Source organism: Melanerpes formicivorus, unplaced genomic scaffold (assembly GCF_026170545.1).
Source record: "Melanerpes formicivorus ecotype bairdi unplaced genomic scaffold, bMelFor1.0.p_v2 SCAF_7, whole genome shotgun sequence".
Taxonomy (NCBI): Eukaryota; Metazoa; Chordata; class Aves; order Piciformes; family Picidae; genus Melanerpes; species Melanerpes formicivorus.
Window position 1 is genome coordinate 11,942,373 of NW_027142359.1, and position 18,881 is coordinate 11,961,253.

Sequence of the window (18,881 nt, forward strand, 5' to 3'; positions counted from 1 at the left end):
ATGAACATCTAAGGATGCAGACAGCCCAGCTTATCTGAATTGCCTATACTGAATTATTACATAAATGCCTACTAGCAATAAAAATCACACACTTCATACTAAGCAGAATCTCCAATCCTCCATCCTGTCCCTCCCAAAGTGCTTGGGAGGAAACACACTCTGCAGTACATCCTGAAGAACAGCACATCTACTACAGGTGTCAGAGTAGATTCCATTGCCTAACGGCCTTTTTTGATGGTGATGCTGCAAGGGCAACTCTTTACCTCAAAGAAGCTATTCCAAATCATTTATGGCTTCAAGGTCTTGCTCCTAATAGCCCTATTTCATCCCTGCTCCCCAGGTTTTGTCCTGTCATGCAATTATGGAATTCAAGACTATGCTGTGGTATAAATGACTGACAAATACAGCACTGACATAAGCACATTTTATTGCCTGAATTTTAACTATGTAACCAGGAAAAAAATAACAAATAAGTAAAACAACCAAAAAGTGCATTTAGAGAGTGTTCTTCTTTAACAGGTTCAGAATATGTCCCAATCTATTGAAGTTTTAAACCTACGGACTCAGAGGGATTTCCAGTATGTTTTAAAAATGGAAACACAAATGAAAGGGCTGAAGGCCAAGTTTCGGCAACTGGAAGACGATCGGAAGACATTAATGACAAAGCATTTTCAAGTAGGTTTTATTTTAACAATAACTTTGAAAACCTGCTGAAAGCAATGTACTTAGCAGCAATGCATGGATTGCTAAGATCTCATCCTGAAATGCTCATACAAGAGCAGCATTAACAAGAGAAGCCTAATAAATCTTTTTTTATGATGATAATCTTTTGCTCTGTTTAATTTAATTTTTATAGGGAGTAACTATTAATTACTAAGTCATTAGAGAAATGTCACCGTAAACAGATTTCTGTGTTTTTCTGTATCAATGTGCATGTCATACTGAGAAATTTGTTCATTCAAGCTTCAATAACAAATGGGAAGATCCAGTGGGACGAACAGCAAACAACGAGAGAGTCCCGCACTTCTACTGTTGCCTGACATTTACTGTGTTTGAAGGGAAGTCTGTAATAAATCAAGTTATTGTAATTTTTGTCCAGTACAATTAAGATCTAACTTCATGTCTGAAAGTTTTCTGTTTTGAACTTGGGATGGGGAGGAAAGCAATCATTCCCAGTCACATTCCTGTGGTTAGAAGAATGCTTCCATAGAATTTTAATGAGAAGGAAAAGCACATACCAGTGTTTTTGTGAAGAAGGAAGGTTGCAGAGATTACAAAACAACATTGTGCATTCTACAAAAGCTGCCCGAAGTACTCTTAAGGAAAAAAATGTAACAAAAGCACATTGAAGTTCTTTAACTCTGATAAAATGATACTTTTGAGACTGTGAGATGTTAAAGATCTAGAAAATAGATGTTGTGGATTACATTATGTTAACCAAATACATATTCTTTTAAAGCATTTTTTGAAGTTCACATAAAATGAAATTAACTTTCTAATTGGTGCTAAAGTTAGATACCTAAGCCATAGCTAAGGGGTCTAACTTATTTTTCAGAGAAACTGAGTATCCAATGTGTCTTAATGATATCAGGAATTAAGTAGACTAATCACATTACTGAACTTGCTATCATTCTTAGTTTAGATTAGAGTTTGAATATATACTTCCAGTTAGTTTCAGGTAGTAAAAAAATGTTATTACTCATTCCTGCAACAACAACACATTTGGTTAACGCTTTTCTGTATTCCCATTATAATTTTCCTTGGGAACAAAATATCAAAATTTGAATGTCTGACACATGTTGTCAATAGTAGCAAATTTCTGCACTACTCTAACCTTTTAAATATTCAATACTTGTATTGGCCTGTCATTTAACTTCAGTTTGACAGTTTGCCAGGAGTATAAAACTGATTTCCAGCCAATCAAGTTATAGAGTAATTGAAAAGGTCAACATCATACAATAGGCTGCTGGCTTTCTGAAATTTGATCTACTAAAATTGCAGTACTTTATCTTTCCTTAGACATAGAAACTCATTCTCCATACAGCACAACCCTTCATAATAGCAGGCAGGAAGTGCCAGAATACGTCTACCACCTATTCATATTGCAATCCAAATTAGTTCTTGTACCACTCATCATAGCAATAAGCTAGGAGTGTCAGCAGAAACCAGTAAAATTATTTATCACAGAAACACAAATCTTTATATCATTTACTGAAATGTTTCTGATGCTGTGGTTCCATGTTGATGAGAACCAAAGAGCACAAATTTGATCCAGATCACGTTTAGCATAATGGTCATACTTCAGTTAAATCAGCATCAGCCAAGGAGGAGACAGCTGATCACCATGAAAAGTTACATCAGCTTGTTCAAATGACAGCTTGTCTAGCATAAACCTTGTCAGGAATGAGTTACCTCCACTAATTCCTTAAACACGTTTTATCTTCCTAAATTCTTACTGTCTTTGCAATGGTTTCTGTCATGGCTTACCCATGAGTTTTGGCAGTTCACTGGTCTTCAGAAACAAAGCCTCAGGTCATAATTCCAAAGCTTTGGCTTCTGGAGCTCTGCTCTCTATATCACAAAGTGTACTCTCCTTGTCATCAACGTAACTGTTCATTTTAACAGGCCTAAAGCAGACCCAAGTTTAGTTTTTAATTAGAACAGTAAAATAAATAAGTTTTCACTGTAGACAAAAGACTTTCCACTTCTTTCTGTTTCAGCAGTTCTGCTACTATAATGTAACTGGAAGACCCTTTGAGAAAAGAACTAATACAACTCCTAATACTGTCAAATCCATTCATAATTACATAGCTGCTTATAATTCAAAATACAATTTGCTAGCTATAAAGATGGCCTGCATGCAAAGTAGATTTCCTAACAACAAATATAAGTATTTATTTCAAGTAAATAATAAATCAAATATGAAAGCAATATGGATGTATTAGCTAAATGGTGAAGAGATACTGCAGGCTGTCTCAGAACAGGTTCAGGAGGGGAAAACTCAGAGGTAGATCTTCAAGCAGCTCAAATGCTGACCCTGCCTATCAGCTTCTTTCACAAATGCAAAAATGCATTCAGCATCCTACCCTCTTTATTGCATACTAAGTAAAAGTGATGCAGCAAACTAAACACCTGTCTTCACACATCTCGGTGACTACACTAACCTCTATGCACGTTTACTTCTGTACTTTTTCAGCTTCCGTTTAGTTCTCTTCTGCTTTCTCTTTCAACCTGCTTGCTACTCCAGGTATTCTTCAGGACTTACTTTTTAACCCAACCAATAGCCTCTCCCTGTGTGCCCTCATCTGTACCAAATCTCTATTGCCACCTAATGCTAGTACCTAATACATCTTTATTTCCATCCTTTGTCTTCTGTTTTCATTCTTACATCTCCTCATGTCTCTGACACTTGCCCATGAAAGTCCTGCTGCTCCCTCAAATTACAAAAAGACATACAAATCTCTGTATACAGATGATATATCAGGGACAACCTCTCTGCTTTCCAGTAAAGCAAACCCTTTGGACTGTGAGGATTTTTCTGTTGTTGTTGTTTCTGCAGAATAGTAGCCAAACAAAAAACAACCTCAAACAATTAGTTTAGATTTAACAAAGCCCTTATGATTAGTGCATTTAAAGAATAACTAGGAAATGAAAGAAGAGCAGACAATATAGGTTACAAACCTAGACAAATCTTCAGCAAAAGTCTGAGAAAGATGCAAGCTGAGATCCTGGAGTGGAACCTTATTTTATTTAATCAATGTTTTATATCAGGATTGGCAATGCAACAACAGCTGCACAAGGCAAAAAAAACACCAACATTTGTGGTAGTCTAGAATATAGGACAGCTGAGGAAGTTCAAAGGCACTTAGTAATGTAGCAGGATGATAAAGTGCAAGGAACTAAGGATTCTAGTTTCAGAAGAAACAGGTATATATCACTGTGGACAGAACAGAACTAAAGAGTGTTCAACAGCCATTTAGAAAGCAATGAATTCAGTACTTCTAAGGAGTGAAATAGAAATTAACAGCTGACCAACTATGACAGCATTGTAAAACACCACTGTGTGTTCAGGCATAATCACCTTCCCTCAAGAAAGACACACTTAGCAAGGGTTTATATCCTCTGGATGGAAAGCCAAACTTTCAGCAGGTTTGGTTCAGATCACTTGGAGTTAATTGTGTATTTCAGTAGGAAAACTCTTCTCTCTTGCATTTTATCTACTGCTTATGGCCATTAAGTCTGAGGTTCCTAAGACTTTCACAATACACTGACAATAGTAACTAAAATCAGTAATAATTTTAAAGTATCTTTTCATAGTCAGGTATAAATATTACATTAAAAGGAATTAGGGGATTGAACTCTGTAATGGTTTTAGTGCTCCCACACACTTTTCCCTCCAGCCTCCTCCCTCGCCTCTTACCAAGACAGGGAGGGAAAAAAGGGCAAGGAGTTTTTTTCCAGTTGACTCACACAGAATATTTACTCCTCCACTACAAAAGTATCAGGCTACATCAGTGTATATATGAAACATAAAGAAAGGGAAAGGGAAAATACTGCCCAGAAACCCCAAGAACAAGCATAAGACACTGGTACTCCCAAGACTCAGAAAGTGAGAGAGCGACCTAGAGTACCCTGTCCAGGATGGTAATGCCCTACAGCTGTGAAATGCCATAAACCCATGATTTCTGGCAGCAAGGAATATCAGTCTGTTTTTCAAACTACCCCAAACTCCTTTAAACTGCTCTGACACACATTTGATTGCTTTTAACAGGATTTGAAAGAAAAGATGGATGAGCTCCTGCCACTGATCCCAGTTCTGGAACAATACAAAACTGATGCCAAACTAATCACCCAGTTCAAGGAGGAAATTAGGAATCTGTCTACTGTCCTTACTGGGATTCAGGAAGAAATTGGTGCTTATGACTATGAGGAACTACACCAGCGTGTACTCAGTTTAGAAACCAGGCTTCGAGACTGCATGAAAAAGCTCAGTAAGTTAACCATTTCATGGCAACTTTGGTCCCTCAGCTGTGTATTTTTAGTCGTCTGTCTACAGAAAAATGATGGTCTCTTTTTGCTTGTTTGATGAAAGATTGCATTATATTCTGATCCATGCCACCCTAATAAAAGTCAAGAGTAAGTGAACTTAAGGCCAGTCATATCATTCTAAGTTTACACAAGTGTGTCTCATAATGATCTGCCCTACTGTATACAGAAGGAGTTAAGATGGAAAATTGTAATACACAGCAACTTTAAAATCTAAGAGTTTGACAGCTGGCTGGTGAGCTACAGATACTCTTTCAAAAAAGCTCAGGCAGGCATAGCTACTTGAGCCATCTTTGGGATGTCAGTGGGAAAAAATAGTGGGAAGTAAACTAGAATCACTTTCAAGATGCTCATACCATAACCCTGTCATCTCACTGATACCTGAGAAGCCGCTCTGACTATCATCTTTAGAGTTGTAATTTTGGCATTAAGAGAAATGTGCCATTCTCCAATTTGCAATACAACAGAATTAAGCATCACACATAATTTAAGGGTACAGAGCATGGTTTTTGTAAGAAGCATTGCAACAACCCCATGTGAGAATGAGCCTCCATCTTGGTTGTTCTCGTGGCAGCTTGAGTAAGAAAAAGCAAATACTGAACATCTCTGAAATACAGTGCTTGCTTGGTATCGCTACCAAAACTGAAAGCCTCTATCAGCATCAAGTGTCAGCCTTAACTTCCATTATCCAAAGATATGGAAGATATCTTCCATAGATATCTTATAATCACAGTGCCGCCTCCCTGCTCCCTGGCATATCTATACATTCTGAAACTCCTGAATGATTTCCTGTAGCAGTCTGGATTGCTACAGCCAACAATCCAGTCCCAGTAGGAGAAGTAAATAATTTGTAAATTAACTCTGAACATGAATAAATTATAAATTCCTAGGTTCAGCCCTGTGATAAGCATCTCAGTTATCAATTATGTGATGGTTACTTCTAAATACTCCATATGACATGAAATATATTAGTAACTTGAGAAGCAGTGCTGCTTTATTTTTGTGAGGCAATGGAATGAGAAAAATCTAGGTTAGGTTATCCTCTTAAATTATTTATCTTGAATCTCTTTATTTTAAACTAGAAATAACACAATGACGATGGGCTAAAATACATGAAAGACTTCTTCAAACAGAAATTTCTTATGATCCTATTTTCATCTCAGTACACACACATAATAGCACATTACTGCCTTGGCAGGAGGCAGGCAGGAGAAAATGGCTGCATTGCAATACTGCAGTAAGCAAGAACATTCCTATAAATATTTTTTTATAAATAAGTATTTTCCAATAGTGAATCTTCCAGGAAGTTTATTAGACACCAAAACATCATCAGTTCATCTTTAATAAGCATCTTGTTTTCTTTGCCTTTACAGCCCACTCTTGTAACATTCCTTAGTCAAGTGACTGCAGTATAAAATACATTTTGTACACTAGAATGAGCTGCTGCATTCACAGGCGCTATTTCTTGTGTTCTTCATGCACATTTCCCCTCCTATCTATCTTGGATTCCTGCAGCACATTACACTTCTTTTGATGTACTGCTGTAAAAAGACCTCTGTTAAAAACATGTGTACTAACAACAGAGATAAGAAAATTGTATGAAAGATACTGTATGAAAGAGATTATTATTAAGAGGTTTGGCCTTCTCAGGCTCTAATACAGATTCCTCATCTTTACTGGCATTATTCTCTGGTCTTAGATGTTTACAGTACTTTTATGCTTGCCTACTAATGGACTGGCTGTACTTCTGGAGTACTCCTGTGTGCCTTTTAAAATAAACCCAGCTTCTGTTAAGCTTTCTGTGAGCAACTCCTGAAAACTGGTACTGGGTGTTCAGATCAGCAAGCATAAAGATACACAGCTTTCATGTCTGGACCTTCCTCCCAGCCACATTTACCATGCTGGAGATCCAGCTGTGATGTTCCATGCCAGTCTGATAGCCTATGGTAGCAGAAAGCTGACTGGCCCCAATATGCCACAGGATCTGGCTTGAGTCTTCACAGATGTTGTGTTTCACAATATAATTACCTAACCATTGCATGTAATAGTCATTTTCCATCCTTCTCCCTAGCAGGTGTTTTCCAGCAATATAATGCATTATTTATATTGTCCTGGTCACTTAAAAGGCATCTTCCATCTGCACTGGCAACACTTTCAACACTCATTAGCATACAGTAAGCAGTTGCTTTACTTTCACTGAGGTTTAATGATTACCACAGCAGTTGTGATGACTGAAACTTGCTCCTTCTCTTTGGAATAAGAGAAAATTCAGGGTGAAGCTGCTGAGAAATGGGACCACAAAACTTTTAAAAGGGTACATGTAGTTAACATATACCTGCACACAAATTCACATTCAGTTGTGTACTTATGGGTCCTTTGCTGGCAGCCATGCAAGGCACATGCATTTCAAAGAGAATGCAGGTTACCCACTATGCTTGGGACCTTCCTGTTCTTGCCATAATGTGTGTTTAGGAAATTGGAAAAGAAAAATGTGGACAACATTCATAGAAGCCAATACTCCTCCAAACTTTGCTTATGAAATATGAAGAAATAGAGTAGACACATTGGACTCATTTGTAGCTACACCTGACTGTAGTGTAGAATCTAAACAATATTTTACAGTAGCATTTTTGGTTAGAGAAAAGTAGAATATTCTGTGTAACCATAATTATCTATCTGGAAAGTTGTGAGAAACTACCAGAAGCTGTTCGGAAGATAGCTAGGAATAGTTAGTTGATAGATCTGGTCTCTGTAATGCAAATGAATATTGATAGCTGCCGTACATACTAAGTGAGTGTATGATTTATAGAAGGACTTGCAAGGGTAATAAAACCTAAACATTCTCTTGAAGTGCTGCTAAGCATCATTATTCTTTGTAGGTTATTCGTAAGGGGAAATGAAGGAAGGAATTTTTTCGGTGGTTGTACAAATGGCTTCCAAGTATTCACTACTTGCACTGCTCTGCTTATGGTCAAATTCATCACAACAACTACATTGTGAAGGAATGGAGAATTAGCTCTTGCCTCACAGATGTATGTCTATTGTCCTGCACAGTACAAATCCACACAGCATCATATTTTAGTTATTAGAGCTTGATGAGAGGAAGCCCCTGGATTCTTCTGCATGTGTGCAATTGCTTGCCATATAATCTTTTTCTTCAGTGTTCCTGAACTTCCTGATATTTGCTAGTGTGGAGAGGTATTTGACCTACCTTCTCCCTAGCACCTGTTCCTTCTCCTGTCAGGGAATTTACTAGAAACCTTTACTAGAAACTTTGGATGCAGTTATAAAAAAGGCTTTCAAATCAAGCATAAGCCAATTTTAATTCTGAGCCATCTCACTGCTATAAAAAATTCATAGACCAGAAGTATTTCCCATTTCACATGACAGTTGTCTACATTCTATTTCCCTACATACAAAATGAGCCACAAAAGTGTTAAGTACACGATCCTGCCTTTCACTGTATTATTTTCACCATTCTCTAGCAAGAAACCACAGCATGCAAGGTCAGTTTTAATAGATCCACACAACCAGTTATAAGAATTTGGGCTGGGATTAGACCAACACATTTGACAGTAAAGTAGACAAGAAGAAGCTGTTACAGTGCTGATGGAGGAGCAAAAATAATTTCTTGCACTGGACACAAAGTTGAAAGTGCTTATAACCACACACAGAAAACTCAGCATGCTTTGTCAGTGAACTGTACATTGAGTTTTACCCTTGAAAGAGTTGTTGTTCATTTAACTTTTGTATCAAATGCAAAGTCAGGCTTGGGAAAGACATAAGGGAATTATCTTTGTCAAGTCAGTATCAGAAATTATTTCAGCGTTAAACAGATTGATAAACCGTGTATTGTAGTAATGTCATCAAAATGCTGTGCTATCCATCTGGAATAAATGGGACTCAGCACACAAATCTAGCATCAAAAGACTGTAAGAAACTTCATTCCTATTACACCCCACTTTACTAGCTGTGAATGAAATCCCCACAGGCAGTCCACCCCCTTCTGACTGGCTGAAACAGGCTCACACAATACATTTCTTCCAGTTACAGAAAGCAGAAAACCTAGGTGTGATGTAGCTCTCTCCTTTGCACCAAGTAAATACACTTAACAGCAGAGACAATTTTCCACATTACCCAGATAGAATCATACAATACAGCATAGCTATGTATCATGGAGGAACACTTATTTTTACATTGGAAAAAAAAAGAAATCAATGGGTCACCTTATTTTTTTTATTTTTTTACACTTATGGAACATTATTTCTTAACAAACTTGCTATTTCACATAATCATTTATATATCCCTGTGTGATATTAAGCCTCTTGGTAAATATATTAATTCCACACGGGGCTTGTTGCTAATAGGTATGTTATTAATGTCCCCTAAAATATAGATTTTCGGATTGTTAGGAAGGTCAGCATTCAAGATCATATCGACTTTCATTATTTCCTTGTAGACAGTCTAATACGAGACAGACTAATGGATTAGAACCCAAGCAACACCACCAAGGCTGCTGAGTAATTCTCATATTCGTTTTCTTAACTTCAGACAGACCCCTAGTACTGGAACAGCTACGTGTGTGTAACCACAGAGCAGTCAGACATTCATTTTGTGTACAAGCTCATTTCTTCCTGTCTGTGCTTAACAGAATCACCGAAACATTCAGGTTGGAAAAGACCCTTGGGATCATCAAGCCCAACCGATAACCCTACTCTACAAAGTTCACCCCTAAACCATATCCCCAAGCACCACATCCAAACCACCTTTAAACACATCCAGGGTTGGTGACTCAACCATTTCCATGGGCAGCACATTCCAATACCTGACCACTCGTTCTGTGAAAAAATTCTTCGTAATGTCCAGTCTAAGCCTGCCCTGGTGCAGCTTGAGGCCCTTCCTCCTTGTTCTGTTGCTAACTACCTGTGAGGCCAGCATCAACCTCTCCATGACATCCTTTCAGATAGGTGCAGAGAGTGATGAGCTCTCCCCTCAGCCTCTCAGCCTCCTCTTTTTCAAACTAAACAGCCTCAGCTCCTTCAGTCGCTCTTCATAAGATTTATTCTCCAGGACCTTCACCAGCTTTGTTGCCCTCCTTCTTGCCCTGGTCAGTGGCAAACTGAAACATCCATCTTGCACCACATGCACCAAAGGCAAAAGTGAGGGTGGTTTATGTCTTCATTCATTATTACATCATTTACATCATCTCAGAAGACATTTGCATTTTATTTTATGCCCAGAAAATGTAACTCTGCTTCAAAATGTATCAAACCAAAAATATACACATTTGTATATTTTTACTTATTTCTATTACTGCTCAATATAGAAAAGCTCATGTGGTGAAGATGACAATCCTTCTCCAACACAGACACATGAATCCCCTGCAGCCACCATTTAGTTTAGATCATTTGGTCTTGTGCTTTTACTGATGTCATGAGAGCTGAGTAATTATTTGCACTAATGCATTTGTTTTTCTACTTTCAGCGTGTGGCAAATTGATGAAAATTACAGGCCCCATTACAGTCAAGATATCCGGAACCCGATTTGGAGCCTGGATGACAGATCCCTTAGCATCAGAGAAAAATAACCGAGTACGTTAAGATACTGACTATCTGTGTGTCCTTCTGGAGTTTTACTTGCTTTACTTTCACCTTTAAGATGTTATTTATCCCCTAGGAGGTTAAACCCACCTACTTCCCTCATGTTCTCTGTTAAACATCCTCAGAGAAAAGGCAACAATGTCTCTGGGAAAAATAGCCAAGTTAGCTAAGCACCACTGTACCATTTGCTTGAACTTTTTCAGGGATGGTCTACACCTATGTGAACTAACTACATATTATTTTTTTCCTACCATGTCTAATTAAAGTTGAGTTTTTAAGAACCCAAGTAATAAAAAACAAACATCAACAGTTTTCCCCAAGAGTACAACCCATAATGCAGCAGAGTCAAAATTTGTATGGATAGGTCCAGTATAAACTGTATTCAGACCACCTGCAATCTCAGATACAAGTGATACTATTGTTTGGATCTGCAATAGGATCTTAAAATTTGCCACAGCTTTGAGCAGGTGCTCTCTCCACCAAGGGGCTTTTGAAATCAAAATACTATGTTTCATGTGTGTGAGACCCACAAAGTTAATCTTTTGAATGCAGAACAAAAACAAGCAAAGGTAATAGAAAAGGCAACATACAAATGTTAGTAACTAAAGATTTGTGTGCAGCTATCCTCTGCCTGCCATGTCCATGCAGATTTATTATTGACCCCAGGAATCTCAGGAGAGCAGTAAACTCTGTTGAGCCCGATCTTGTCCTGAGGAAGTTTCTTCTGCCACCTCAGAGTGCCAGTGGCTACTCCACAACAATGCCCATGGTCCCCCACCTCCAGCAGCACCTGCTTCCCTCTGTGGCCCCCTCCCATTTAGCCTGCAGCCCTACAACCTTCTCCCCAGAAGCCTCCACATTCCCTACTAACACTGTAGTTAGCAAGAGTCTTCTTGAGAATGCACCTGTATAGGTAAGTTTTTATTCAGAAAATCAAGAGTTCCTCATGTGACTGTAATGTACTTGGATAGCCTATTGCACACCTAAAACCTTTCCTCCTTTTTCTGCAAGCTATCCATTGTGCCACATTATGATCATGTACTGCAGCTTGTGTTCCAGATGTTTACTCCCAATCTCTGTTTTCTTTCCAGGTCTGGTACATGGATAGTTACACTAACAATAAAATTGTCCGTGAATACAAATCAATTGCAGACTTTGTCAGTGGGGCTGAATCAAGGACATACAACCTTCCATTCAAATGGGCAGGAACCAACCATGTTGTCTACAATGGCTCCCTCTATTTCAACAAGTATCAGAGCAACATCATCATCAAATACAGCTTTGACACTGGGCGGGTGCTTGCACAGCGTAGCCTTGAGTATGCTGGCTTTCATAATGTCTACCCTTACACCTGGGGTGGCTTTTCTGATATTGACCTGATGGCAGATGAAATTGGGCTATGGGCTGTCTATGCCACCAACCAGAATGCAGGCAACATTGTCATCAGCCAGCTAAACCAGGATACTCTGGAGGTGCTGAAGAGCTGGAGCACAGGCTACCCAAAGAGAAGTGCTGGAGAATCCTTCATGATCTGTGGCACCTTGTACGTTACTAACTCTCACTTAACAGGAGCCAAGGTCTACTATTCTTATTCCACAAAAACCTCCACTTATGAGTATACAGACATTCCTTTCCATAACCAGTACTTTCATATATCCATGCTTGACTACAATGCAAGAGATAGAGCTCTCTATGCCTGGAATAACGGACATCAAGTCCTGTTTAACGTCACCCTTTTCCACGTCATTAAAACTGAAGATGACACGTAATTTTCTTCCCCTTCCCTTTCCCTTTCCCTCACCTCTCTCCCTCAAAGCAGTGTCATTTGTGATAAACTCTAAAAGCATCCATCTCTTTCAGTTCCTTTTAATTTACAATTCTTTTTTCATTAAGGAGAAGCAACATTTTCTACCATAAAATGCATTTCAAATATGGCTGAGCCTGTTGGAATTAAAAGCATCTTAACTCATGATTCTGTAAGGTCTGTAAAGACCTTGTCTTGAAAGCACTAAAGAGAACTTAAGTGGCTAAGGACAGTTTTTAAAAGACTATGATCTGCCTTATTTTAGAGTCAGAGACTAATGGTGGCTTAAATGCATGAATGTCTTTTTCTTACCTCATTTTTTGTTTTAATCTACTGCTCAATATCAGGAAATATTTTTGGTAGTGTCAGACACATATTGCACACTGTGTATATATATATATTATTTTTTTTAATTTATTCCAAAAGAAAGATCTAGCAATTTAATTTACTTGGACATGGAGTATGATTCATTTTGCTATCACCCAATTTCAGATGTGGTGCTGTACAGTATGTTTTTAAATCTCTTGCAGACATTTTATCAACAGTATGTATTTCTACCATTGTAACCACCATTGTGCAATTGTATCTCTTCACTTATGTGAAAGTAAACTAAGTACTATTTTTTATAAAATATATTGAAGCTTAATTGCAGTCCTGGCTATGGGTCAATCAAAAGTGGTAAAACTCTAAGAAAAGGTTGTTATTTCCAAGAAAGACCAACAGCTTCTCAGGTGAATGATCCCTATTCTCAGCTTTGCTTGGTAGACCCTTTCTTATTCACCATTGGTGCTTCCTGGCAAATTTACAACTTTGAAGCCTCATGCCAGTCCCAGCTCTACAGTTGTTTGCCCTGCCCAATTTTTGTCTCATGCTGTTGGCCTTTCTCTCTCTCAATCTCCATTTCCCCTACTCTCTTTCCTTCCACTGTTTTATTTCCTATGTTTATGCTCACTGCCTGATCTGGGCTTTAGAAAAGAATCTGAAAGCAGGCTGCGGCCCATGCCTCCAGCCTCAGCATGTGAGCTCATCCTGTATTTGTGCTGTTCTGTGGCAGTGAGGAGCAATGTTACAAGTCAAGCTGGCTTCTCCTGTCTGCCTGTCTCCTCATTCATAACAGAAGAATTTTATCTGTTAACAAAGTTCTCCTCTGGGATGAAAGCAATCACAGAGCACACAAAGCAAGAGGGTCAAAGCTCACATGATCAGTGTGGCACCTGGTAGCCCCCATGTTGCTTGCCCTTGCTAAAAACAGCCACAACAAGCCAAGCTCTTGCTAAAAGGTTTGGGGTTTGCTAGCAGTAGTATTGGTACTTACAGTCAAAACTGATGCCTGTAAGAAACTGAAAGCTACATAGCTTGCTAAACTGGCCAATTACAAATTGAGAAGGGGCCCATATTTTATTCAGAAAAAGGAATGAGGTGCTATTTATCTGTGTTGGCATACATAGAGAGAAACTACCATTAAGACCTAGTGTAAGACTCTGTTAAGTTGGGCTGTCGCGTAATGGAAAAAGACAAGAATCTGAAAAACTGGGTGGGAACTGTGTTCCTCAAAAAATCTGAGATTCTTGTTATGAATCGAAGCTGGACTCATAGAAAAGCAAGAACATTTGTGAAAACGTTCCTATTTAAGAACAGCCAAAAAAATGAAGACATTTGATTTGCTAATTCTTCCACCATACCAAGCTGAGACCACATTTACAAGTCTGCTTTAAAATATAAGTCCATGTAAGCTGAACAACAAATTGTCTTATTTTTCACACAGGTTGCAAAATGAAACTACAACTAGGTTTTTAAGAACTGATAACAGATGAAAAACCCACCAAATTATATTACAACATGACCAGAAAAAAAGTTACGCTCATGCTTCCATTTTCCCCTTCCTGCCTGACTGAAATGAGAGCTGTAATCCATTACAGTCAGTTACACAGGATTTGCAAATGCAGAGTTCAGCTGGACAGATTAAGCCACTTCACTCCTGTAACCAGCCTCCCTGTATTGACAATGGAACGTCCTCTGTGACTCATTTATAAAAGGTATGCCATAGGACAACATCTGGACATGAAGAGGGTTCGGAGTTTTATCAAAAGTCCAAAAACAAACCCTAAACACACTAAAATGGAACTTAGTATCAGTCAGGGTTGGAAGGGACCACAAGGATCATCTAGTTCCAACTTTTTCACAAATAGAACATTCTTAGAAGCAACAGCCATTAAGACTGAGAAATTAAACTTCTTCCTAGACAAATAGTCTGACCTAGACAAATAGTCTAGTAGATCGCTGGACGTGAAAAAAAACCAACAGGTTGCTGCCATATTTCTTTGTGTGAATTTCATACTGAGTAATTAGCATGAATACATCAGTACAAGCTGCTAACAGTTCTTACACTAAGATTAATCTCACCTGATTTCAATGCCATTTAGTTAACCATTTAAAGGGTAACAGACTCCTGTTAGTCAAAGGAAACAAAGAGACTACTACAGGGTGCTAGAAATGGGTGCATATGAGAGGTAGAAGAGGCAACTTTGAAGAGTGATTTGTCCTGCTGGTGAAGCTACTGTGATACAGTATAGAAGTTATACCTAGAGAAATCCTTTCCTTCTAAATTAGTAGCAATGGGTTGGATTCCAATACATTTAAACATAAAACAACAACTCTCACAGCATCAATACAAGAAAACAGGCTGAGACATTATCAAGGAAGTACCACTGCTTCCCACTAAAGAGAATTCATTTTTTCTGTAAGACAGTGTTATCACCTGATTCTTCCAAACTGGAAATTCCAAAGTCATATTCACAATGCCTCGATACAAGCAGATGTGTCACAAGCTTTGTCTTCTTAATTGAGCACACACAGGCAGAAAAATCGTCATAATATAGCAGCAATCTACATACAAATCAGTAAATAAAGTTTTATTCTCATAGTTGTGCCCAGGTGGCCAGGAGAGCCAATGGCATCCTGGCCCGCATCAAGAACAGTGTGGCCAGCAGGAGCAGGCAGGTCATTCTGCCCCTGTACACTGCACTGGTTAGGCCGCACCTCGAGTACTGAGTCCAGTTCTGGGCCCCTCAGTTTAGGAAGGATGTTGACTTGCTGCAACGTGTCCAGAGAAGGGCAACAAAGTTGGTGAGGGGCTTGGAACACAAGCCCTATGAGGAGAGACTGAGGGAGCTGGGGTTGCTTAGCCTGGAGAAGAGGAGACTCAGGGGTGACCTCATTGCTGTCTACAACTACCTGAAGGGGGGTTGTAGACAGGCAGAGGTTGGTCTCTTCTCCCAGGCAGCCAGCACCAGAACAAGAGGACACAGTCTCAGGCTGCGCCAGGGGAGGTTCAGGCTGGCGGTCAGAAGGAAGTTTTACACAGAGAGAGTGATTGCCAATTGGAATGGACTGCCCGGGGAGGTGGTGGAATTGCCATCACTGGAGGTGTTCAGGAGGAGACTTGACAGGGTGCTTGGTTGCATGGTTTAGTTGATTAGGTGGTGTTGGATGATAGGTTGGACGCGATGATCTTGAAGGTCTCTTCCAACCTGGTCTGGTCTATTCTATTCTATTCTATAGTTGAAGCATAGGCTGTTTGTTACAATGAGGTACTCGTACTATACGGGGAAAAAAATCATCTCCTTAAACATGAGAAAACTGATTGTAGGGCCTATTTTAATATCTTAATGAGACCTCCTGCTTCAAGGGATAAACAGGTAGAAGGACCACGCCATTTCCATGCCCCAAACTGAATTCTCAAATTTCACAGAGCTGTGCTACCAGCAGATGTACACAACCACAAATCTATCACAGGAACAGAAGTCTGCCAATCTACCAGGCATGCCTCTCCTGCGGGAGCCTATGGAACATGAGCAATACAGACTGAAAAGCTCTCAGCTTTTTCCCTGCAACAGGATAACAATTCCCTACCACAAAACAGGTAGAACAAACCTCTTCAGAGAAAGCTGCTGAAACAGTAATAATCTTTTATAGTCCCTTCTGGCAATTTTTTCCAGTGAGTAACTACCAAGTCTATTGTTATGCACACAGACTGTTCAGCCTGCCCTCTCTGTCACAGTTTGCTAAGCATACCGCCAGCAGAGTGACTCAGTGGAGCCTACTGCACTGTAGTCACTGCTAGCAAAAGAAGGTATTTAATTTGAAAAAATGAAGATAAAATATTTGAATGAGCCAGAGTTGTACAATGTTTTAATCAGATTATTTGTAGTTAAGAATATTCTTTGTTAGACAAGCTCAAGGACACTAGCTATCACTCAGCTCAGCAAGCTGTATCCACAGTAAAGGAATCTTTGCTTCAAACCACAGCCTGAATAAATCCCTTACCTAGCAATTTGTCATAATAAACAACTGCTAAGAGAGTGCTAGAGTAGAGATAAACAAACCATTCACAGCAAATTACTCATCCAGTTAATTGGTTCCTTTTCTTGTTCAAGAATTCCCAGGGAACCCTCTTGATTTTAATGCTAGTTAAAATGCTTGTCCAGATGTCAAAATCATTTGGATGGATGTGTACATTCAAGCATTCCCTGCTGCAAATCCTATATCCCCAACATTTTGGAAGGACTACTGCCCATTTAGTAATTTTTTCCACAAGTGGCCAATGAGGGCTGCAGCAGCAGAGCCTTGGAACACAGCTAGATCTCAGCCCACAATTTCTGTACTGCACTAATTCTGAGGAGACCAACTCTTGTTCCTTACATTCTGTAACAACTGCATCCCACCAGCAGCTCACACACAAAGGGACTCAAGCATGCAAAGACCAGCTTCCACAGATCATAAGATTCTAGTCCTGAAACTCACTTTCCCACCAAGAATAGAGAGCATCTTATTCCCAAAATAAACAGCAACACTCATTTGCTAGGATGAGTTTTCCTCAGTAATTCTCCCACACAAGACAATAAGCATGCACATCAATATGCATGCAAATAAATTAACTATAAACTAATCCTAGAACTACAGAATAATAAAGTTATTTCTCCCCCAGAAAACAGATTGTCTAGGTTATGCAAATACCATTATTACTGGGGTTTCTGCTGGGAAACTGGGGAGACAGCCAGCACCAGGTTGGAGGGACTATAAAATGTTGATGGTGCAGTATTGGTTCTTGCTGGGCTCTAAAAACCAGATGTACTACATTGATGGAATAGCTATGAGCACAGACTCACAAAAATGAGATGTGCAGGGGCTTTCTCCAAACTGCAATGAGAACATCCACCTGACTATTCCAGTATTACGATGAAGTAGCACTCTTATAACCTGTGAACTCCTGCAGACTTTCAGTTGCTGTCTACCAGCACACATTGTGTCAGACAAGCCGCAAGGGCGATGAACACAAGAGACAAGTCCTTTCTGCAGCTCTCATTCTATTCAGCAGGCATTATTCATAAGTACAGAGAGTGGCCCCAGCTACCAAAACACTGTATTTCCTCTGAAACATGGAATAAATCTTCACTCTTCAAATACAAATCATGTTTATTGATTTTATATCAATAGGAGTTGCACAAGGTTCTCATAAGTCTTCAAGGTTCTTAAAAATTAAGGATATTTATCTCTATCTCTGAAATAGTGGCAAGGAAGAAAACTCAGATTTTCTTTAGAGTCAGAAACTTCTGCTTGACTCACACAGCTTGCCAGTAGAGCAGCAGCACCTATGGAGTTTTCCTCTATCTACTGCTGTAGTCCAAGTAAAACAGACCTAAATCAAAGCCAGCAGCAACTCTCCACAGCCAGTTGCATCTTTGGAAGCTAGTGAAATCTTTCCCACCAACAGTTTTGTTGAGCTTTACACCAGCTCAGTATTTTAAGCCCTATCCACCTCACAGCAGAAACTGTCCTAACATGGTGCCCCTACAGGTAACCGAAGACTCTTCTGGTTCTGGTAATCAGAACATGCTGGTATACACACACTTAGAGCTCTCCACTGACAGTCCAAGTGAGTTCCCAAGGGTCCCCCCACTGCTGCAACTGCTTATTTATAGGCAAGTGCAATCTTCATGCATTGTTACACTCTGAGGTCCTGTGACAGGTATAGTTATCTATAGCTTTATATGCTTTGTATCATTTAGGATTACTTTTGTTCTTCATTCAAAAGAACTCACAACACTAAAACTTCACTTACAGTGGCCTTAATAAATGTATTAAAGTGATTGCTCTATATTTTACTCTGTACTACGTTTGATTCCATCTCTTTTTTTTCCTTTGTTTTTTGTGGTGGTTTTTTTTTTCCTCTTACATAAGTGATTTGGAGCCCTTTAGGATGAAAACATTTAATGTTGACTTACTACTAAAGCAGCCACTAATTTCTGACTTCTGAGTGTTTGCTCAGTATTCTCCAGTCCTGTCTGTTCCCTGTGGAGAAAACAACTTATTTCACTTACTAGTTAGTCCTACTATCCCCAGCAGTGAATCACTGGATGCTGCTCCCTTCT

General features: G+C 39.2%; 1 protein-coding gene and 1 long non-coding RNA gene across 3 annotated transcripts in view; one reads left to right on the forward strand and one right to left on the reverse strand.

The window, feature by feature from the left end:
- The window catches only part of OLFM3 (olfactomedin 3), a 50,321-nt gene extending 37,236 nt beyond the window's left edge, over positions 1-13,085 (forward strand). Inside the window, exons 3-6 of one of the 2 annotated variants that reach the window (XM_068141002.1) lie at positions 520-675; positions 4,772-4,991; positions 10,531-10,637; positions 11,738-13,085. In XM_068141002.1, coding sequence (XP_067997103.1) covers positions 520-675; positions 4,772-4,991; positions 10,531-10,637; positions 11,738-12,415 — 1,161 coding nt within the window. In that variant the 3' untranslated portion in view covers positions 12,416-13,085. The remainder of the gene's footprint in view (positions 1-519; positions 676-4,771; positions 4,992-10,530; positions 10,638-11,737) is intronic. The other variant, XM_068141003.1, reaches the window with a different exon arrangement.
- The window catches only part of LOC137442370 (uncharacterized), a 151,489-nt gene that overhangs the window by 32,010 nt on the left and 100,598 nt on the right, over positions 1-18,881 (reverse strand). The gene's annotated exons all lie outside the window — the stretch shown is intronic.